Raw genomic sequence first — 23,868 nt, 5'->3', positions numbered from 1 at the left:
CAGATCTGACCCACTGTTTCTTTCAGTGAATATAGCTCTCTTTTTGTGTGTTTTGTTTTGTTTTTTAATTAGCCATCAGCTTTTTATCTTTATCTAGTCATACGTCAACCCTGGTGTTTGTCTGTTAAGAGTTGGATGAGTTTGGACACTAAATTAGAACTGAACCCTGGTCAAAAATCAAGCCTTTTAATTTTTAACTTGTGTGCATAGCATGGATCTTTAATGTGTAAGCAATGTGGTTGTTCATTCTAAACTACACCTTTAACAGCTTTTCTGATTGCTTGCTTACAGCAAAAACCAGGCAAGCAAACACATCCCGAACTGTATTTTGAATTAAAAGCAAGATTCAACTGCATTGCCTATGTTTTCTCCCTCTAACCTTCCAACAGATGTAGCTTGCATCTTTTTAAATCTGAAATAATAAACTAAAAATCCCCAGATCTAGTTCAGTCAGAAAACAGCTGACATGTTAGCCAACAGGAAGCTGAGAGGAAGAGGTGTGTTACACCAGCATAGGTGATTTTTGGATGTAGTTAGGAAAGTCTTAAGGTGTTTTGAATCTGATCCTGGAGCTCTGGGAAGTCCCATTTGATGCTGTCCAGCAGGACAGAGTCCTTTTGGTTGGATGATGAGGTGCCATGGTAAAGTGAGAGGAGAAAATTTTAGATGAAGTAAATGGAGAACAGCGTTGCCCTGTGCTGGCTCCTTATTTACACTCATTCTTCAGCAGTGAAGCATCTGGGCTGATCAGTTCATTTGTCTCTGAATGCAAATTTTGTCTTCTGAGGTAAAGAATAATGGGTGGGGAGGGCTTGACACACTGTCCTACAACAGGGCTTCACCCACTATCAACAGCATCTCCACCATTCCTGTCTGAGAATCCCTCTTGCCCACCACTCTGTGGGAAGTCTAGTTGTGTAGAAATGGTGATGATGAATGGGTCAGGAGCACACCTTCTGGCTGCCAGCTATGTGGGAGTGAAACATAGGTAGGTGCCTCCCAAAGCTTGTATCCAGGTCACCTCAAACATACAGAGACAGAAGAGTGCACATAGCTCCCAGTCTGGGGTTGCAGCTCCCAAGCACTGTTTGCCCTGTCTCCATGTTGCTGGGGTGTGAACTGCTTTAAACAATTCCCCTTCTAATTAAGTACGGTCGATCTGTGTGTTGGCTTTTCAGGCATCCATCTGTACAGAGCAGATCTGCTTGCTCCCCTCTGAGGATCCCTTCCTTCCCTCCCCATCGGCGTTGTTGGGGGATTAAAGCAGCGGCGGCCCCATACACAAACGCAGCTGGTTCCGTTTGGTCAGCCTGAGCCTTGCTGTGAAACCATGACAAGAATTCCAGTAAGTTGGCAACACTGAAACACAAAGAAAACAACAATAGGAAAAGTCCTTCCGTGCAGAAAGGAATGTTTCAAGCACTGTTCTCCTACAGTGAAAGGAGAGAGGGTAGGAGGGAGGAGAGAGATTTGAAGAGTGCAGGTCCCCCCCCTCCCCCGGCAGCTCTGGATCTTGTGATGGAGAGATCTTATCCTCTCTTTGTGATTCAGAGGTGCCAGGAAGCTAATTGAATATTCTGATCTGCCCCCAGTGTTTCTTGTGGCTTGACCCCGGTGCTGTGTCGTACCACTACACCAAACAGCCCTGAACCTGCATAAATCACAACCTTGCAAAAGCCTACGCTCCACATCTTCTCCCCCTGCCCCCCCCCCCCCTCCCCCCTTCTATCTTGATAGAAAACCTTTACGGAAAGGTTTTGGGGGATTAGCATCCTACAGGACCTGAGGAAAAATCACAATCTGCTAATAAGCAACAATATGTTCCCCTGCAACTTTTGCAAGAATAGCGCATGCACCTCTACCCCTTAACTGAAATTGCAGTCCATGGCAAAAAGAAGAAGAGTTAATGCTTTGAAATATCACTTAAGTTCGGTCGCAGCATCAGCAAACAGTATATTGCAGTATATTGAACATGGCATGAAGCTGACATAAACAATATATGGAATTTATAAAGGTGGTGTCATTGAAATTAATCTGACAAAGCCTCTTGCAAGACAAATAGACCCATCTTTCTCTCATGGTATGTATGCACAGTAGTCATTGTTCACATGCATGTGTATGTGTGCACACATACAGAAAAAGGAACAGCTTGGCATAACTAAATTTGCTACATGGAAGACTATTTCTGACTAACATAAAACAAAGTAATGATTTACCTTCACACAGTTTATGTATGATGCTTCTGATCCTGCAAGCAAAGCCTCCAAAATGGTTGCCCTTTTCCCAAGACTGCATTCCAGCCTGAAGTATTAGGGTATCTTTATCTTTCCCCTGTGATACTATGTACTGTTGTATCCTTGTTAGTAGGTATATGATTCCTGAAATGGTAGCAGTAAAACACAGGCAGACATTTCATTAGAGAGTTAGAACCAAAGTAAGGTGTCTCCAGCTGATATCTTAAGCAGTCACAGCCAAAGCACTTTACCAAACTGATTTTATCTGCTAAGAATGTGCAGATGTAAGTTTCATCCCTACAGTTTTGTTTCACAATATTTATGTGACAAATGACAATAAGTTCTAAGCTTTATCCCCTACATTGGTAAGTAGGTGTTGGGACATTTTTAAAAGTTGTCAAAAATAAATTTCTTGTTTGGAGCATGCCTTTGGGACACTAAAACCAGGGATATGTTTCACCTGCCATCTGAAATTCCCCTGATCTACACAAAATACGCAGTGCAGCAGCAATGGACTCTGATACAAGGTCTGCAAAGTGCAGGGACTTGGAAGCATCTTGCCTATCCCGCAAAGTGGGGAAGGAGGGGCAGAGGCAGCCTGTGGCTGCAGGGCCTGGAGCAATGCCTGATTCCCTCATGCTAGTTCCGGGGCCGCCGGGTATAAAGAGCTTTATGCAATGTCTGGAGGGTGGGAGTTTATAGAAAACGCGATGTCTCAACAGGCGAACACGCCTTTCTTCTGCAACTAGCGGGATAAGAAAAAGACACCAGGCTCCTTGTGCTGCTGCTGTGCAGATCAGCACCCCGGAGTCGAGGAGCCAGCTTCTGAGGGAGCTGGAGCATCCCAGCCCAGATGGGACCTCGCCATCGGATGGATGGAAGAGCAGCAACTGCTTGCAAACTGCTCATATTATTCACTGCATGCATAATGCAGGGCAGTTGCCAAGGTAAGCACTATGCTTCAGTCTCTCCGGAATGGGACTTGCACCGCAAGGAGCACATGCCTGTTCTGGGGACTTCTATGAGAAAAAGACCAAAGTGCCTGAAAGTAGAGGGTTAATGGGAGCCGATTCAAGGAGTTCTTTCGAATAGCTAGGGGAGACAGTTGGCTCTTTCCAGGAGCCATTTGATATAGTTGATTTCTGTTGTGGAAAAGAAAGTAGCGCCTTAAAAAACACTACAAACACCATGGGCTCTCTAGCTTCACTTCATCCTGGTTTTAAATTATCCCAGGATGTTTTTCCTGATTGATTTTTCTGGTTTGTACAAACTTTTTTTCTGGTTGTACAAGATGGGAACTCACAAATATTGCTAGATTTGGAGGGACAGCTCAGACTTTGCCACTCCACGGTCTAAACTCACAGTTTTAGAGATGCAAGTGGGCAGCTTTTCCTGTAGCAAGTACTGCTTACTGACTGTGGGTAAGGTAAAACAAAGCAAAACCCCCCCCAAAATCACCCCAGAGTTTTTGCATTTTTTCCTTGTGATCTTTGTGCCCTTCTTGCTACTGAAGTGTGGGTGGTTTTGCAGAGCAGAGTTCACCTGCATTCCAAGAGCAGGTTTGGTGACCACTAAAATTGTACCTAGAGCTGTTTTTGATGAGAAGTGCAGAGGCTGTGGCACTTGCACGTAGACAGGTTGTGCCTGTGGGGGGGCGTTATGCGTGGACAGGCTCATATACGTATGGTATATGCAGTCATTTACAGAAGGGTGTAAGAAAGAAACAGATGCTTAGTCTGGAGCACAATAAGCTCCCCTCAGTCGGTCTCAGACGCAGATTTGAAGTTGAGAGAGGGAGAACTTTTTCTCTGGGCTTTGCTGTTGCTAGGCGACATCGGGGAGCATGTGACGGGCAGAGCAGGCTGAGTGCTGCTCCTCTGGTACTAATCTGGCTGCTAGGGATGGAGTAGCCATGTCTCTAGTCCTCTCCCCAGCCTGTGACTGCAGCCCATCTCTTCCTGTCTCCCGCTCTTCACACAGTTTAATTGCCCTGCAGTGAAAATGAAGCCTGGCTTGTTGGAGCAAGAGTGGCTGAAGTGCATTTCCTTGGCCCCATGTATCGACCCGGCAGTCCTGCTGGTTGTGTGTCTGTCTGTGTGTTACGTGTGCGTTCAAATTGTTAATCTGCTTTCTTTGCTCAACTCTTAGCTTAAGCTCCTTAGACAGAATCAAGTAAGTAATTATACAGCAACTGCTGCTAGCAGCTCCCACTTATGAGCAGGGAAACAGAAGATAGCTAATGTGCAGCAGGAGACCTGCAAAAGCTCTAGCCAAGGAGGTCACACTGGGCAGAGCTAATCCTGTGCACTATTATTTTACATTGGATAGAATGGAAGCTGCAGTGCAGATCTGAAAGTTTATTTCTTTGCTCTACAGCCACTTTTGACTGTTCAGGATATGCCTGGTAAATGGCATGACAGGATAAGCAGAGGGAAGCTTTGAATTAGCATCCATAGGCAGTGGCAGTAGAGAAGTTTTTTACTTTGATGGTCCCTGTCCCCTCCCCCCCCAAGTAGAATAACTGTGCAAATGAAACTATAGTTTCAGTAACAGGTAACTGATACTAGTAAAATCTCTGGATAGCGATCTTGGCCACACTGTGATTATTATTGTGAAATATTTGGTATCCTTAAGTTCCAGTTCCTTGAATGTTGAGATTATGTCAGACTCATTTAAAAAAAAAAAATACATGAAGAGAATCATGAAAGCAATTCCAAGGCTCAGAAGGAAAATGGTGAAAATCATATTATCTTGCCTAATCCTCAGTAGTTTCAAAGGTGCTTCCGTGATGTTTTTGAAGGTTTTTGTTGTCAATATCTGAGTGTTCCCAATATAAGCTGGATGTTTCTAGAAGTAGTTTCACCTGAGCACTTGCTCAGATGATAGTATCTTGATTCTTCCTTGATTTGTCTAATTTTGGACTTACTGAAATTAAACATACCACTTACAAACTGAATAAAAATATTGCCTATTGTAATTGCCAGTAGTATGGGGCCTCATTCTGCAACCTTTACTCTAAAGTCTTGTTGCCTGTGGGGTAACTGTTAATCAGAAAAAATTGCAGCTGGAATCTAAAACACTACCTAAGTGAAGGTAGTGTCAAGAAAGGGCATCACGGGACTAATGTTAATATTTGTTTTGAGGAATCTCAAAGTGCTTCATGCTCATAGTCATAAACTAGAGATACTGAATGGATGTTGTACCCTCAGCAGTTTTGCAGAGGGCAAATGAGATCACTAGGGCAACTGGGCATTTGAACAATGAGTTCTTTAATGTTACTGCAAAGCATACCAGATCTACATACTCATGCAGTATTCCACGTAGCATCTGTTATCGGGCTCACCTTATCTAACATGGAAGGCCTGCTGTACTTTTTTTGATGGGGATTTAGAGTGTTTGAATTTTTTTTCTGTTCTTAATGGTTCAGCACCAGAAGAACTGTTAGTTTGTTTCTTTATAAAATCACATATATATATAAAATCATATATAAATCATTGATAGAAACCTGCTTTTCTTTACAAAAAAGAAGCCTTCTTTCTAGACACAAAGTATTAAGAACATTCTTCACAGATCTACTACAGTTAATATTGCTGTAACCTGTATATTTCAGATCCCTTAAATTTCCTTCATTACTTTTTGGTGTCCTTTAGGTCCTGAGGACCTGCTTTCAACGGAGAGGATGTAAATCTTCCAGAAAATAAATGTACTAGTATTAAAATAACATGAATAATTTAATAAATAACATTGGTATTGATTTTTGCCACTAATTCTGTTAAATTAGTGCAAGTTACAAAACAATCCCAGTATAAGTTTTTTCAGACTTCCATGTACTTACACTGAAATTCTGGCTTTGCTGCAATTTATTGCAAAATACCAAATTGCTATGTAAAGGCTAAGATTTCACTGTATTGTGTAGTTTACAATGTTTAAATTGCTGTTTGCCTCCACCGTCTTTCTGGTGGTTACTTCTGAGGATCTCTTTGTTTCTTTAACATGCTCCATGTATGGAATCAAAGGTGACAGATTCACATTGCTGTGAATTATGAGATCAATGATTGTGTAGCCAGGCTGTGTATTTTCCTTGCTGATAATCATAATATTCATCTAAACTTTAGAATTCTGGGAAATGCAGCTGGAAATGCAAGTACCTCCATTAATGCTCTTTCTCTCTACATATATATGCTATTTTTTTTGAATTTTTGGATTCTCTATTGAGTTAAGAGGCCAGAAGATCACAGCTAGGTTGACTTCTAATACTTTTTCCTTCTATTTTCAATAACCCATAGTTTACTGACATTTTTTAAGGTTTCTGTTGTTGATCTCAATATTAGAAGACTTTTAATTTTAAATCTTTTTTTAAGAAAAGCTTTCTGTATGCATCTTGTCAAAACGTGATTTGTGCAGCAACTTTGCTGTAACACGAAAGTTAGTGCATCAAATTTGATTTACATCCTAAATCTCTGCAATGATAAATCATCAGCTTAAATGCATCCCAGCCCAATATGACTAAAATTTGTTACCATTATAAGGTCTCTATTAGTCCAGGAATGAAGGCTATTCTAAGAATGAGTCTATATGGTGTGACATCATATCTCAGAAATCACAATGAACATTTGCATGAAGCGAGGCCAGTAACGAACAGATACAATAGGACCAAGCAGAGAAGAGCTATGGCAGCTCTTTCCAGAATGGCATGGAGAAACATGCTTTTACATCAAGCATTGTAATAGTTCAATCTCCAGATTAATAATTCAGTGGTTTTTAGACATTGCCTTCACTCAAATCTATTTAATCTGTCAGTAGGATGATGTATAGTGACATTGCTGTAGGCGACAGGCCAGAGTCAGTATTCATACTCCCTAGTACAGCGCTGTGCGTGTTTAAATGTCAGAGAAGTCTGTTTGTAAGATTACGCCCCTGCCAAGACCTAGTGTTTGAAGACCTTGAGTGAGACTTTCCTTGGGGACTGAGAATTTGGGAGTAATGAGAAGGGAGAAAGATGCAATCCTGATGTACAATTTAATAGGTATTGTCCATGACCTATTGGCTGCAGTGTTCATAATCCTGCATTAGTATGATTTTCTTGGTTTCTTTTGGAGGTGTACTTGCACAAAATCAAGAGTAAAATCTCACTAAGTGTCCATCTACCTGGCTCTGAACTAGTTTATTTCCTGAGGGTTGACAATTTAAAAGTACCTATCAGTGAAACACATTATAATCTTCTCACATTTTAATTTATGAGTGGTATTTCTGTGCACTGATGGTCTGGTTTTTTTGGTTGGTGTTTGGGGTTGGTTTTTTTTTGGGGGGGGGGGTGGGGGGGGATGATTCTTTTTAATGAGTAGCCCTCTTTGAGTACATCTCTTGAATTTTCTTAATAATTTACTTTTTTTCTGTATTCTGTTCAGCAAAGCATATCAGGAATTTGCAAACTAATCAGCTAAAGCAAAGAATGGGACAAACCCCAGAATTTTAGTTAAAAATTGAAAGCAGTAATTGGATGACACCTGGTTAGATTTAGGTTCTGTGCCAAATGCTAGAATTACAGTAAATAATTAAACTACAGGAGTCAAGACAAATAGAGACAGAGCATCTAAGGAGATTTCAACTAAGATAAATGTGTGATGTATGCATGCCTCTATTTCCCTGTAAGACAACCCAAAACCTTCTTTCATGTATTGAGCTGATTGGAAATTTGAGCAATGAAATCCTACTTTAATCCAGATTTACTTTCCATGTGTTTTGCAGGAAACGAGCAAAGATTCATTTGGGGGAAAGGTAGAATGCAATTTCATTAAAGCCTTTTAATTCTTTTCCTTTTGGGCTTCCTGGATTGACATGAAATCAATCACACTGTTTGGAGCCTTTCTGCCTCCATATGCCTTTTTGCGCTGTTAGATTATTGCTAGATCAAAGCCCAGTGGTGCTTTTTTAACTTCTCATTATTTAGCACCAAACCTGGAGATTCTTTTGTCGAGATTTTTTTTTTAAAAAAATATGAATACTCTTATTTTTAATTGAGCAGTAAACAGGCACACTGTAGAGGTAGTTCATTTTTATTTTTATGAGTATTAGATCAGATGCTATTCAGTCTTCCTACAATTCTTATTTTCAGATCTGAGAGCTTGTGAAAACTCTTCAGATAGACTAATATTTAACTTTGAATCACTTTGTACTATCATTTTTTTTAAGCAGGAGTTTAAAATTGTTTCTTCTCTTTTAGAGCTCTGCTTAAAAAGTGCTGGAACCATATAGCACTTTGGACATTTCAAAGGAAATTACACTTTCTAGCAAGTTGTCATTGTTGAAAAACATTAAAGGTCCCTTCTAATTAATGATCTACAGGCTGACATCTATTTAAAGAGAAGTTGATGTTTTTATTCTACTGTGGATAATTAGCAATGATAATCAGATAATTTGTCAGCTTCTTTTTAATAGCTTACACTGAATGTTACAAAGGACGGAGCTGTTTTTCAAATTATTTAGAACTAAAGTGCTTCTTTATATAATTTGATAATTATACTTTATTCCTAAAGATACCTTGAGCTATTTTTAGATGAAGGAATAACAAGGGTTCTTCTGACTCAACCCAGTGCAACTCCATTAATTTCAAAGAAATTATCCCTGAATTGTACTGATCTAAGAGATATAAAATAGAATACAGTGAAGAATAAACCTCTCTTTTAATAGCTTATTATTGTTTGAGATCTATTTTGAAGTCCACTTTCTTATGATAATGTTCATTTTATTAACTGCTTTTTGCTTCCTTAACTCAGCATAGTTTTAGAATAGTTTAAGAAAATGAAGTTTAATGAGTAAGCATAGAAATGTTTAATGGAATGGATACCCTTTAGTGGATTCCATAAGCTTTTACTGTTGGTTTCAAGGCTTTTAATGTTTTCTTTGTTTTGCAATGCTTAAAGTGGATTAGAGATCTAAGGATCACTGTTACAAGTTTGGTTTTGGATTAATGAAATGACATATAAGAGTTGACTGAAATTGTTCTACTTTTATGACCTGTTCTATTTTATGCTTTCAATATGAATAAATTGCCTTTGTTTTACAATCAAGAAGCCAGATCTTCAGCAAAAGGGCACTGTTTACAGCAGCAGTGTGTCTGCCCAATTATTTTCTTGCACAAACAGGTCATGATACACCCTGCTGAGTTGAGTCGAAGAATGAGAGTCTGTTCCAATAGGGACTCCCTTTGATGAGGATTGCAGGCTCATGCTTTTGTGGAGTGAGGATGGAGGTTTTAGTTGTGTTCTGTGGCATCTCTTAAAAAAAACCCAAACAACCCAAAACCAAAACATAGTCCACAAGTTATCCCAAGATCTGATACATTCACTAATATATTTAGAATCTAGATAATGGTTTTTATCTTCAGAAACCATTGTGCCCATTATCAACTCATAAATATAACCACAGAGAGTTTAGTTTAGTTTCAGTAAGTATAGGGCCTGCAGAACTGGAGAACAGGTTTGCCCAGAAGAAGGAACTTTACATGGTAAAGTTGTAAAGTTCATATCATTCTACACCAGTGGGAGACCCCATTTAGATCTGATCAAGCCCTTGTCATACCTTGTCATCTAAAGGTACAGCTTCATGAGAAGTGATGAGCCAATTGAACAGCTGACTGCTGCTGGAAGCAAGGAGGCCCTATGCTCCTTTCCTCTCTCCTCCAATGCCCCATTCCCATGTTGCTGCCAGCCTTGACTTCTTGCTGCTTGCTTTGTGTTAGCACCACTGCTCATCACACCTCTCTGCTTTCACTTACAAACCTGGAGGAAAACTAAACTAGGCCTAGGGAATTAAGTGGTTTCCTGGTGGCTTAGTGATTTAGAGCAGCATGCAGAAAGGACTGGTAGTTGCTGGAGTTTGAAAAAGAAAGTGAACCTTAGCATCACGTGGGAGAAGAAGAGCCGGAAAGAAGGAGACACCCCCTTTTCCTATGGTAAGTCAGTGGTTTGGGTCAGCTGGCCATGCAACTACTGCTTAATGCTACTGCTAAGAACATACAGGAACTAGTTACAAGAGTGGTCCCAATCAGGGCTATAGTGAACCAGTGCTAGCACTGCGGGAAACCCTTTTGTAATGTTGTCCAGTGTCCACAGATGGCTTGACTTGAATGGGACTGCTCACGTGTTCACTTTTGAGCAGGATTGTAGGGCTGTTCTCAACCTGCAATGCAATAAATGAGTTGGACGATAACCAAGCACGTGGAATGCTGCTGCAGTTTTTGTTGGCTTTCTAGCTGTGTTAATAAAAACAACTTTTATGACTACGAGATCTAATAGGTTTTTAAGCCATTTCATGTGAAACAAATGAGCCACAGTTTGTGTCTGAAATGAATGACAAAGTTTGTGGTGTCCTCCACATGAATATAGGAGCTGTTTTTATTAGCTTTGCAGTTTTGACTTTTCTGTATGAAGTCAGTCAGAGAATGCACTTTAAAGCCTCACTGAGAATGAATTTTTGTTCCTAGTATTCTGTAAATGTAGCAAAGTACTAAAATTCTTTTTGTTACCTCTTCAGTACATAAAAGGTATTTAGCAGAGTAATTAAACTGCTTCTACTTCAGTTGTTAATCTGAGCCTTGACAAATTTCTGTTGGTTGAGCCAATAGGAAATCTGAATAGAGCCTCAGACATAGCTCGGTTGTGGCCTGTCTTTTTGCTCAGGCAGGCTGGCCAGCTGCTTCACCAGGAGCTCTGCCTGAGTAAAGAGGGCAACGAGAATCGGGCTCCGTTGGCACTTGCAGAAATGACATCCTGTCATGGAATTTATGGTCTAACTGTAGGCAACTGGAAAAAAAAAAAAAAAAAAGACAATTTAACAGTGGAAATGCAAGAATGCTGTTATTACTAGCTTTTATTAGTTTAGCAGTTTTTAAATTTAAGCCTGCCACAGAATGCACTATAAAATGGTTATCTTACAGTGAAAATACAAAAAATAAAAAAAATGTAAAGCTGAACTTTAAATCCTTTAGAAATTTGGGTATCTCTTGGATTTGTTTGAGGAAAAAAGAAACTAAAAGACAAATAGTTAAGTTCAATAAAATAATGAATAGCAAAATTTAAATTACTTAAGAGTGAGGTAAAAGCTCCAACCTTCACAAAGTACTTTATCCATGCTAAGACTTTATGACTTTATCACCTATTAGGTAACAGAAACCATTCCTCCCTGTTTTTTTTGGTTTCGTAAAGAAAAGACACTTTAGCAATTGATTGTCTTTTTTTTTTTTTTTTTTTTTAATATGTGCAATACTTTTTAACTTGTTGGCCTATTTAACTTTTTCTGATGGGAGTCAAGAATTCTCAGAGACTTAAATCCCAAGAAAATTCCTGAAGTATTAGAAGGAGAGACCCCCAAATTATCATGCTGTTAAGGGAAAGTCTTGGTCATTAAACATTCCATATGGAGATACTGACTCTTTGGCCAGCAATATACCAGGTGCATTTGCAATCTTCTTCCTAGCAAGCATTTTGGAAGACTGATGGAAACTATTGCTCTGAGGAAGGGATTACAATTTAAAAGTTGCAAGACTATAGGCAAATGCCTGCAGTCCTGTGAGCAATGTAATTTATATGTTGTGTGCTACCACTGTGAAACTTAGGAGACAACATGTGCCTTGACTGTGATTTTGTGCGCTTGCTTCTGGAAGTAAGTACATAGTCTGCAGCACTTGTATGCTCTTGTGTTTTCAAGGATGCAGCAAGTGTAGGGCTTACCCGGCTACTCAAGCTAGAGTAGGAGACGCTTCTTCCCTTCTATTCACATCTGTGCCTGGAATGCTGCTTAAGAGTAGCTAGCTAATGTAATTTAAAGAATTACTTAAAATATTATGCCTGGCAGCCACCATTGAAGGGAAGTAGCAGCAGAATCAAGCACCCTTAAAAAATCCAAATGGGTGAGTAAATCTGACAGTTGTAGCGTTTGGCTGGTTAGGGGAGATGTAAGTAAAATGCTTCCATTGGGGGTGACAGGAAGGGTAGTGTTTCAGTGGGAAGTGATATTTCTTGTATTTATCCTCTTCTGGTGAAGTCCGGGACTTTGTCTTTTTAATTTTACAAACTCGTTAATATTACTATTTGGGTGAAAGGATTTTTTTTTTAAAACTAAAAACTATAAAGAAAATAGACCACATTTAAAAATGAAATAGCCAAAGGATGATTTAATTCTTATTGTTCATTTTCAGGTCTATTAAGATAAAGTTGCTTTTCGTGCGAGCACATTGGACAACATTGCTGTTTCAGTTCAAGTGATCCTTCCTTTACTCAGGCCTGCCTTAGTACATGGAATTTCCTTTTCAAGAAGCTTAATAAGGAGTGACCAGCCATAGCTATTAGCTGGTGGGCAGTAGTAAGTAGCATTAGAATGTCTACCTAGGCACACTAGATGCTTGTAATATATGATCTATCTGTTCTGCACTGATACTTCAGTTTTTCTGCTTTTCTGAAAATGGTCTCACATGTTTAGTTTTCAACAAGTAACAGTCACTATTTTTGAAGTGCAAAATGATGACTAATACCCTGTGAAGCTTTGGGACACAGCTTAAACTTAAACTCCCTTTTGTCTGGGAGTCCTACTAGTTATGATGGCACTACTCAAGTAGTGAAGAATTTTGTTATAGATACGGGTTCTGTGGTGGGAAGAGAAAAATAGCTTTCGCTCTCTGTACTTACCGTGATTATTATCTGTAAGGGAAAGTGGTTTACTTTTTGCATGACAAGTTTCATTTTTCATTTAATAATTTGTAATATAATATTCCAGTAAGGTTTATGATTTGGCAAAGTGTTGTATGTTGCATACCAATTTTCAATCTAGCAATAACACATAAAAGAAATATAAAAAATTATACAATTTCACTGTCACGAACTGGAATCAACCTCAGTAAGAGCCTTCCAATCCCAGTGCTACAATGACTCATCAGCTTTCAGGAGAGCATGACTGAATTGAATGCAGCTCACCATCGCTGCATGGGGTCTAATTGTGAATACAAACAGTACATTGGTTGGAAAATTTATTTAAAAAACAGTGCAGCTCTCAAAATGAGAATAGCTTCCTGAGAAGGTTTTATTATCTGCTACTGCATCTATTGGACTTTCTCAGTGGTATGTGTACTGTACATGTTCTAAGTTGTTTAAGCACTTTTTTCACTTTCCACACACTATGTAGTTGTAAATACATCCTACTCGTGAAGATTTTCCTTGTCTGGTCATATTCCCCCCTCTTCTGTTACCCAATTGTTATTCTACAGCAGCCTTGGGGCCATTAGCAAGGTTCATTCTTATGAAAATGCTTGGGATGCTTCCTTCTGTGAGTAACCGGGGGTGTCTTTATTTCTACTATGTTTGCTTGTTCTTCTTCCTCTTATGTCATTTGGTCAATTGGAAGAGATTTTTGCATATTTAATGTGCCATTCCTGAAAAAGAAGCTTCTGGGATTTAGGAGAGCTCAGAAGTGTATGCCTCCCTAGAGATCCACAGTGCCAGCTAACACAATCACAATTGATTTATGTGGATTAAGACAGCCAATGTCAAGATAACTGGTTGAGGTTATCCAATCTCGTTTACGTGTTCTTTACATGTAATGTGTCTTAAATACATTTTTATATTATGAAGGCTAATCTTTCAGTACAGCAAATACTGGTTCTCTTGAATTTGGCCATGCAGATCATAATGTTATGAAATTCTCTAAGAAAGGAGTACAACTAGCTTTTATTAGTCTCACCTTGGAAAATACTTTTTATACAGTTGGGGTTAAAGAAAGTGTCAAATAAAAATTAATGGCTTATTCTCAGTTATCACTGAAGTACAAGAAATTTGATAGTGGGTTAAATGAAAGAAGCATCCTGGTCTGTTCAATATAAGGAATATTTACTTTATCAGTAGAAAGGAGTATCACCTCCTGTCTATTAGAATTAGCCCTTGATTAAAAGGATTGTTTCTTATTCCTGCCTTGTTACAGGACTAAGAAGATGGTCAGAGTTTATTTGTTGCTTTTTAAAAAGTGAGTTGAAGCAAGATTATAAAGGAACTTAATTTTGATTAATTTGCTTAAAGTACTGTATGGTGGTAAAGATACATAGTATGGATAGGTGCTGTTTGTGAGCATGTATGATAAGTAAACTCATGATTTTAAATTTAAGAAGGGTGGGGTTTTTTTACATTTAGGATCAGTGTGAATAATTTTAAAATATTGTATATCTTAATTTTTCTTTACTTTTTCCAGAATGACTGGTTTTAAAATGATAATGTAGAAACCATAGTTACTTTGTTCTGAATACCAGAGCTTTAAGAAAAAAAAATAATTAAAATTGAGGGTTTTTTTCCTAAGAGGTCCATATGTGGTTTATCAGGAAATTAGGAGCTTGTTCTCTTTATTATTAGTTCAGGCTTATACAAAAATAAAATTGAATAGATTTGTTAAAAATTAATTTATAAACCGTTTCTGTTTTTTATCAGGGTGTTTGCATTCATTGCTTTTTCAATTAATAAAGCTAAAGTAAGGTAGAGAGGATGAGGATTATGAATATCTTTAACGTTGCTAGGAGGCATTTACAGTGTCATTCCTTTGAACTTGATGTCTGCAGGAGACTCGAACCCTTTTTTCTTTGGAGGAAAGCTTTCCTGCTTAGTTTCAGTAGATTAAAATCCTGAATTTCTTTAATTCTTGGATTTATGTTGAGGCATTAGCAGAAATGAATCCATAGTCCTTTTATAACCGTATTAACTAAAAACAAATAGTTTAACATAGAATACACTGACTTTTAAGTATTTTTTAAAAACACTTTGCACGTGAGCAGCATTATTAAAATGAGATTTGATGCTTTAGTTTTAACAATGGTTTTAGTTGACAAGTGTCTGTATGTGCAAGAGCGTGCAGACACAAAGCGCAGAATATAATGTAGATTTTGCCGTCTCCGGATGTTCTTTTTTTGTTTGGTTTTTTTTTTTTTTTTTACTACTGGGCAAATGGTTTTGAAAGGGAAACCATAAAAATCTGCTGTTGCTGCCTTGAAACATGGATTTCTAAGTCCATACCGAAAGACAAAATTTTCATCTTTGTTCTTGAATTTTAAAGTGTTTTTTATTAAAAATCAGCGAGTAAAACTTTAAAAGGTAGATATTGGGTTCTGCTGTGACAGGCAAGATCCATTTGTTACAACTTCTGCTGCCCATCATTTCACTGAACTCAGGATGTGGTTTACTCAAAATTTCCTCCCCTGTGAGTTTGGCATATCTAGCTCATTCATCTGAGATGGAAATAGACTCTGCATATCCAGGTAGGCTTACAGAGAGAAACAAATGAACAAAGGTTAAACTTAAGTTTCTCTTCTGTTTTCATTCCTCTCACCCTCCTGATATCGGCTCTATTTATAATCTAATAATATGTAAAGTTCTAGATGTGAGTGGATTTTTAGGAATAAGGGCTAGAAGTATTGTTTTCTGCTTTTCTATGGAGTAAAAGCTATTTTATTATTGTCATCAATGGGTTTCTGCTAATTTTTGAGGAAACTGTGTCATTGAGAGCTAAATCTTTTAGTCCAGTTAGTATCAGCGAAGAACCAAATCTGTTGCTTCAAGTTCAGTCATTTTATCATTTCCACATCCCCACTCCACCTCCCCTTAAAATGATCTGATATAATCTGTATGATTTGTGTACCAGAAAGTTTTCTAAAATGTCTGCATCTTTGCTTGGGTGCTAGGGAGTGCATAATAAAACAATCAAAAGAAATAAATGAAGTAATTCTGCACATGCATCACGTGATGTAGTTGGCATTCAGAAGAATAAATTGACTCAATACCAGAGCAGGCAGCTTTCGTGAAGAGTAGTGCATTGATCACTGTTAAACGCACCAGAGTTAGAGATGGAGTCTCTGGCTAGGTATCCTTCTAATACTGATTGCTAGAAGGTTGGAGGCCCCTCCATAGGAATGGTCACGGTGTATGTGCCTTGTTTCTTGTGCTAATAAATATACCAGCAAAACTGAGTGTGCCTCTCATGTCCTGTGACTTTCTGGAGTGCTACTGGAGAAACAGTAGAATATGAGCATGCATTGGTGAAGGGAAGAATGGTGCTATTTGGCCTTTGCTTGTTGACCTTGGGGCACCCAGGTGAGTTTAAGTGGTTATCATCTTTATGCTGCAAACCATCGAGGGTTTGACCCTTCTTTTTGTTAAGTGTACAGTGCAAGGCACAAAGAGTGCTTGGTCAACTACTGAGTCTGTAGATGCTATTTTATTAGTAATAATCTGCTTATAATATGTAATTGGATGATAATTCAGTAATAGAAATCCTATACTTCCCTATTAACACTGTATCTCTGTCTCTGACACTGCAGCTCTTCTGCTTCAGATTGTCCTTTGACTAGTCCCCTGTCCACCTATCAATCTCTATACAGAGATCTTGCAGTCATGTGAAGCTGGTGCAGACTCATGTTTGTACTGTCTTCTTGTTGATATTGTCAGTTAAAATTATTTCTCTAATATAATCTAGTTTAGAGGCATGTAGGTACAAAAGATGTTCTGTGTTGCAAAGTCCTGAGGACCGAAGATAAATCTTGACTGATTTCTGTAATACCTATAAATGCTTGTGTGGTCTGTGGTTTTTTTTTAATCTGAACAGTTTGTATTAAATATAATGGAGTTTGCAGAGTGTAGAAAGTCTGAAAGTTAAGTATTTTCTCGAGGTATATGAAATTTAGCATAATATTAGACTATTTTTCTTTGTTTTGTAAATAATCTTTGTTCATTTGCCTATTATAATTGCTAGCAGAATACTACTTTTCAGTATGACAGGGCATTTTACAATAATAAGCAAAGGTTTTTCCCGAACTACGGACTTTACTTCTTTCTTCATTAGTGTGGGGGAACAGAGATGGAATTTCCAGAGGTTCAACTTCCCCTCCCTGAGCATTCCAAAATCTCGAGCTGTTTGACGTGTAATTAAGCTGGGCAAAAATCTGACATCAAAGTGTATGGAAGGTGATTCTCCAGGATTCTTCTACCTTCAAGGCCACTGGAGTGGGCTGTTCAGTTTGGGGCCAAATGGGAACAAAGAGTACCCTTGGGAAGGCAGAGAGGGAGAAAGGAGAGCTTGTCACTTATTTTTCTTTTTGTAAAATTTATGTGGAAGAGGCTCGTAATGTACAGTTTGTTTGCACTTATTTGTTGAAAAACTGCATGTATATTAAAGGTGGAACCGTTCAGTTGAAAAAATACTGCCTTGAAGAATGTTACTCTTTTAAATGCAAAGAGTCCGTTGAAAGAGATGATTCCTGAAATGTAAAGTAATTGCAGCAGTGTAAGTTTAATTTTTGAGTGGACAGTTTGAGAGTGGTACAGTCTACCCTGGGATCAATACATTCTTCATTACTTTAAGTCTTTCATTCAAGCTTAACTGTTAAAGGGGTGTTATCAGTTCTCAAACGTATTGTGAGCATGAGGAAGAAAGAATGGATGAGGGGTTTTGGCCTGTTCTGTAAAGTTGGAATAGAGAGTCATGGTGACCTTAATCTGTGGACGATAAATGTAATTCAAAAGATTTGGAGTCAAACTTAAAAGTATGAGGGACTTCAAGGTTGAATGGACAGGTAGCAAATGTATGAAAAGATTTAGAAAAGACTTGAACTGTTCAGAGAGGAACTGAAAGGCGTCTAAAGTAATGCAGAGAATAAGGCAGTATTGGTTTCTATTATAAACTGAACATAACATTCTAGTTTTAATACAAGAGGATTGAATTTAAGCATTTATTCTCAATCTATTTCTACACAAACATATTGGGGCAAATGAAGCACAGAGGAGGTTGAGAGGCTGTGATGGACTGCCTTCCTGTTGAAGACTGCAGCCCCATGGGTTAAACCATTGTGCTGTGAAATGCCTGAAGCTATTAACCTCTCTTTCTTCTCCTGGAGTTCCATGTGACTTAATGTGACATTGAGTGACATTCATTAGTGGTGTGAAGGTTGACTACCATCCTATAGTGGCAGCGGGGCTTCTCTTTGGCAGTGGGTTAGCTTAGGATACTTCATTCCTCTGCAGGCAATGCTTGTCTTGCAGAACATAAGGTAGATGTATTGAATAGTGCTTGTATTGCATTCTTTCCTTTGGTAAGAGTGACATTTATTTTTAATAACAAAAAGCAGAAAAAGGTATTTCATTTGGTTAGTGCTTTTTTCAATCTTTGCTCTGTCAAAATCACTATTATGTTGCTTTATTCCAGTGGAAAATGACTACCTGGCATAATCTTTGGGCAGGTAGCTTACCCATGGCCAGTAATATTAGCCGCCTTGTTTTCACCTGAGCAAATTGTGAATCTTAAACATCTGCTCAGGAGTCTCTTATAAGAGAATCCTAGACACACAAAACCACGGAGAGTATAGTGACAAAGTTAGCATAAAGCCCAAAGGTGGTAAGTATAACACGAAGTTTAGAAATAATGATTTGGGCTGTATTTTTTCCAGTGATGCTTCTGATCTTTGGTTTGCATTTTTCAGCACTAGACTGGTGTATATTAAAGATGATATCATATATTTATTTTTTCCTTAGTGTTTTCCTGCATATTGAGCAGTTGAAACAGATCTTACCTTTCAGAATTATTTTTGTTAATGTCCAGAGATTCTGCTTTATATATGTTCTGGTGTCATTCATAAGGTCTGCCGTGCATTTTTTCAGTCTGTATTTTAGTAGTGCTTCGATCACAATCAGAATACTAAAATGGAATTATAGTAAAAGTAGAACAACACCAAAAATTCAATCATTTCAGAATTTTGAACTTTCAGAAGTCACCTAGATTCTTTTCTATTGCCAAATTTTATGCATGACAGTGAAGACTAATTGTTTTACTGCTTGTTTTTAAACTTGGTGGTGATTTCCTTCAGGAATCTTGCTAACAGGATTCTGTTTGCCTGAAAGAGGTGTCTGATTTTATCAGCATCTGCCAGAGTAAATCAGAATTTCTATGGAAATTAGCTCATTAGTATTAGTTTTTGGCAATGTCTGACAGATTCATGAGCTAGCTTGCCATTTAAAAAAAAAATCATCTCTTATTGAAAGCAAAACCTTCCATAAAATTACTAATGACTAATACTTCAGTGAATCGAGGCTTCAGATAATGACATTGAGCAAGTTGATGCCCCTTCTGACAGTCCCTGCTCTTGCTGAAACCCAGGTGCTGCAGGCTCACGCTGCATAGCTTATACCAATGGAAATAGTCCTTTTAGACTTTATAGGCTTTCTCTGTGGATCATTACTAGTCAGTGTGAGTAATGCCTGCAAGATTTTTACTTAAATTAATACTGTTTAAAATGTGTAACTAAATTCATAGTAACTAAATCACAATTCTTCAAATCTCCTAAGTTGCCAGTACTTCTTTTTAGCAGAATATATACAGTTAAGTTCTGAGAAAATGGTCTCTGTAGCTGTCTGTAGTAACAAGCCTGGTTATTGCTGACACGGTTGTTTTTCTTTCATTCTGGATATTTCTGCTGGGTATTCATAGCAGTAATTTTGTAATCATGCATTTTTGCCTTGATTACTTTCTCCTTTATTAAAGTTAGAATTGTTTTTGTTTGCAGTTGAAACACAAGCTTTTTAGAACCTTGGTGAGAAGCCCCCTTGATACGGCAGATCAGTTTTACTTCTTCCATATTACTTATTTTCAAAGATTGTCTTTTTAATGAATTAAATTACATAGCAGGTAATGATGTTTCTTTGTTCTAAAAATGATATAAAACAGTGGTAAGTGAAGTATCAGTCTTTCATATTTTTTTATAGGTGTTTCAGACTTCTTTTCCTTCAGTTATAAGTAAGCATGGAAGATAACATTTGAAAAGACTAATGCCATAATTAAATGAATTATAACAGGTCTGCTGAAGAACTGTATAAATGGACATTGATACAGTGCTTACTGTATGTAGGTGTGAGCAACTTAAACTATAATTCTGCAAAGTATTACAGAGTGGAGAAGTACGTGATTTGCACATTTTCTGTTAATATTGAGTTACCATTTCTTGTACTGTACAAAGGCTGCTATGTTTATAATACTTTCTAAAAAGTTTATCAGTGTTATCTCCTCGTTTTTATCACTTTAAAGGTATGTTTAACTATAGTAACCTAATACAAGATAGGCAAAATAAATCAGCAGTGTTGTACATAATGCCTGAAATTTTTTTGGCTAGTTATTATTTGGAAATAATATACAAATTGCTCATATTGCTTGTTTATAAGCAATTTAATCATGTGGATGCAGATTTAATTCTGTATTGTAACTTCTTTTTAAGTAAGTGGCTATGAATATTCCAGTATTTTTGAACAGCAATAATATACTAAATATACAAGCAGATTTAGTATTTGCTTTGCATAGTAATTCCAATTGATAAATGGTGGTTTATGTGTTGTCTTTGTTGGAGCTTTAACTGCTAATCTTATATGGAAATGTTGCTTTGTAGGGCAAAATTCAGTGAGAGGGCCTGGGATTCCAGAGTGAACTTGTACATTCCTTCAGGGCATTTTTGCAAGGGAGGTTGTTGTGTTTTAAAGGTAGTTGATAAGAGACCTGCACCACCAACCCCAGACCTGCACCACCAACCACCATCATGCATTAGTCTATAGAAGGTATTTGGGTGAACATACTCCTGTACCACTCCGTACCACCATTTATCCAAGTGAAATTTTTGACCATTTGCAGGATACGTTATAAATCAGGATGTCACTACCAGACAATCAGATTTGAACATTCCTTGCATAAAGTAGCTTGCCTATATCCCTTAGGAATACATCACTTAACTGTGTTTACGTGACAGTGTTGATATGCCTGGTTTTACATGAAAGTTAGGGTAGCATGTTATTTATGTCATCATGAATTCAAAAAGTAGGTGGTTGTGCTTTATGTACACTGAGGTTATCTGCTCTGGACAAATGACTCAGAGTAATTGAAAGATGTAGTTTTATCATATGGCTGTTAATTAAATCAGGAAACAGGATTTTTTTTTTCTTCAGAGTTGGGCTTTGCTACTACCTGAGGTTTTGTCAGCGTTCCCTTCTCTGAGGTGCTGACAACAGATTAACATGAAACAGAGCTCTGTTGAACCTAATTATGTTATAGCTCATTGTTTTGGGCATCTATAAAACTGTTCACTCCTTTTTTTTTTTTTATGAGGCTGTAGTCACAATGAAAGGCCATAAACAGTGCATTTTCTCTTTTCTATGGGACTGGAGATTTCATTAGTTGATTCTAATTAAAGGCCTGATCCAGCTGCATTTACACCTGGGAATGAATGCTTCTTTATCAGGTCTTAATCCTTAGTAGGTCAAGTGGGAGGGAATGACAGCAGGATAGCTTTTGATCAACCTTAAATGTCTGAAAACTTAATTTCTTTTAAAATAATTTGCTATTCAAATGTTGACTGAAGACATGCTTTCTTGTACTTCAGAGGAAAGATTTTAAATATTAGGGCATTATTAAAAAAAACCGCCAACAAACCAAAACAAAACTGAAGTCTTGCTATACTTTCAAGCAGTCACTGCTGAAACAAGATTTCCATATTCGGCTAATGGGATTACTATTGTTGCTTTTGTTGTTATTATTCCTCAGAGACTCTGGGGAGGACTAATATTTAGCATATTTAGCCCTTAGAAATAATATGGAAAAAAACACCCTACCTTTATTTAAGTCTATACTGCTTGTGAATTTAAAATTGATACATTCCTGCTAAATAGATTTCTGTAATGTAGGTGCTCCTCTGAGACTTGTTTGGGTTACTTTTCCTTTTTTTTGTTTTGTTTGTTTGTATAATATATATAAATAAAAATTATGGGAATTTTCTAGCAATTTAGTTGGGAAATGTCCTGTAAGATTTAGAGCTGGTTCTTTTTTTTTTTTCGTTGACTGGGTGTGTAGAGGTCTTTTTTTATATGTATAATTATTTATATTTTTGTATTATCATAATATTATTTTCTCTCCCTTCCATGTCGTAAGGTGATAGATAGATGTCAGTTGTTCGACAGGAATGTACTCCATTTGTTTTTATGTGCTGGTACTGCTAACCTGCTTGTTACTCTGCTTTGCCACAGGATGTGAGCGTGGGCAATTTCGCTGCGGAAATGGTCGCTGTATTCCTGCAGATTGGAGGTGTGATGGCGCTAGAGACTGCTCGGATGATACAGATGAAGCTGGTTGTCGTAAGTGAAACAACTATAGAGCAACTTTTTTGTAATATAAGAAATACTGAGATCCCAATGTGCTCAACTATACCTGTAGTCCAAGAATGAATACTGGAGGAGGAGAAAACTCCTAGTTGTCTTGAGATGACTGCAGGATCTGCTTAAGAGTCGTATTTCTTGAGTCTTTTGGCTTTGCTAGCCAGAAAATCAAGTAGTGCTCAATTTCTAACATGACTTAGACCTCTCTTAAAAAATCTCAGTGTCCAATAATGCCATTTCATTTCATGGGTAATGTTCTAAGTAGGTGTAGAAATGTATTCTATTCTATTCTTGCAGCAATCTTGACTATTTGATGTACATATAGCTACCACCAGCATCACTTGAGCTCCAGATCTCTGGATCTTTCAGGCCCTAGAGAACAAGCTGTACCTACTGCATCTTAAGTAAAGTCTTGGTTAGTTGTCTAGTGTTGGTTGTGTTATCCTCAGTGCCAACAGCTCAGGGACAGCAATTGCATTCCGATGGGCTGTAATATCCATGCACCAAGATTCTCTCAAGCTGAATGTTAAAAAGTGGTGAAAATGAAGAAACTCCCTCCAGGAACTTGCCTGCATTTTACCTTCTCAGTTCTAGTGTTCTTTGAGGTCTTGAGGGCTGGTGCAGTTATCAGCCCACTTAGAGGTTAGGCCAGTTCTGGCCCCTCAGCTGATGGGGAGTGAAAAAGACTAATTTATATTGGTTCTTTTCACACTGGATTGTTTCTTTGGTGCTTGACCCATATAATAATTGGAGATCTTACACACAGCTTGGCAGTCTGATTTGTTGCTTAGCACTTTAGTTAGCTCCAAAAACCAGTACAGGTCTGGATGAAGAATGCCTTAAACTGGCAAAACTAAATGGTGTTGTCCTATAGTTTGCTATTTCAGCTTAGTTCTGAACTGCAACTAGAAAGAAGTCATTGGACTTTGAGCAAAGGAGTGCATTGACTTTGTGAAAGATAAAAAAAACCACCCTGACACCTACTACATTTGTTACAGTTAGGAACATGAAAATTGAACTTTTCAGTTTTTTCAGTTAATTGTGCTTTTAAAAACAATTATGTTAATGTGCTATAGGTAGTGGGCACGTAAGTGTCTAGGAAGATAGTTTTAAACTGTTTAAAACTGGCCTAAGGTTAAAATTATATTGCAAGATTATTCTTTGGTTCTTAAAACAGGAATCAGAAAAAAGTATGCGTGAAGTGCATTGTCTGTAGTATGTGATTGATTTTATCCCTCTAATTACCTCTAATATAATTTTGTACTTCTCAACTCTAAATCTACAAAGTGATTTGATTTTCTCCCTTGATGCTTTGTTTACATTGATAGTGGTGCTTGCATATCATCCCATGACTTCGCAGTACAGCAAAAACATGATCCTGAGGAAAAAGATCGTTAAGACCAGAGTCCTGTCTACTGGACTGTGTT

At 37.8% G+C, this 23,868-nt stretch overlaps 1 protein-coding gene across 3 annotated transcripts in view; it reads left to right on the top strand.

Annotated features, from left to right (window-relative positions):
* Window positions 1-2,924: 2,924 nt before the first annotated feature.
* The window catches only part of LRP2 (LDL receptor related protein 2), a 130,624-nt gene continuing 109,680 nt past the window's right edge, over window positions 2,925-23,868 (top strand). For 2 of the 3 annotated variants that reach the window (XR_008577639.1, XM_054829947.1), the window contains exons 1-2: window positions 2,944-3,181; window positions 22,313-22,420. Coding sequence is in view for 2 of the 3 variants with exons in the window: in XM_054829947.1 (XP_054685922.1) it covers window positions 3,088-3,181; window positions 22,313-22,420 (202 nt within the window). In the remaining variant the exon portion in view is untranslated. Of the gene's footprint in view, window positions 3,182-22,312; window positions 22,421-23,868 lie in introns of all 3 variants that reach the window. The other variant, XM_054829946.1, reaches the window with a different exon arrangement.

This window comes from Grus americana, chromosome 6 (genome assembly GCF_028858705.1).
Source record: "Grus americana isolate bGruAme1 chromosome 6, bGruAme1.mat, whole genome shotgun sequence".
Taxonomy (NCBI): domain Eukaryota; kingdom Metazoa; phylum Chordata; class Aves; order Gruiformes; family Gruidae; genus Grus; species Grus americana.
Note: the sequence above shows the minus strand (reverse complement) of the source record. Positions and strands in the feature narration are given on the sequence as shown.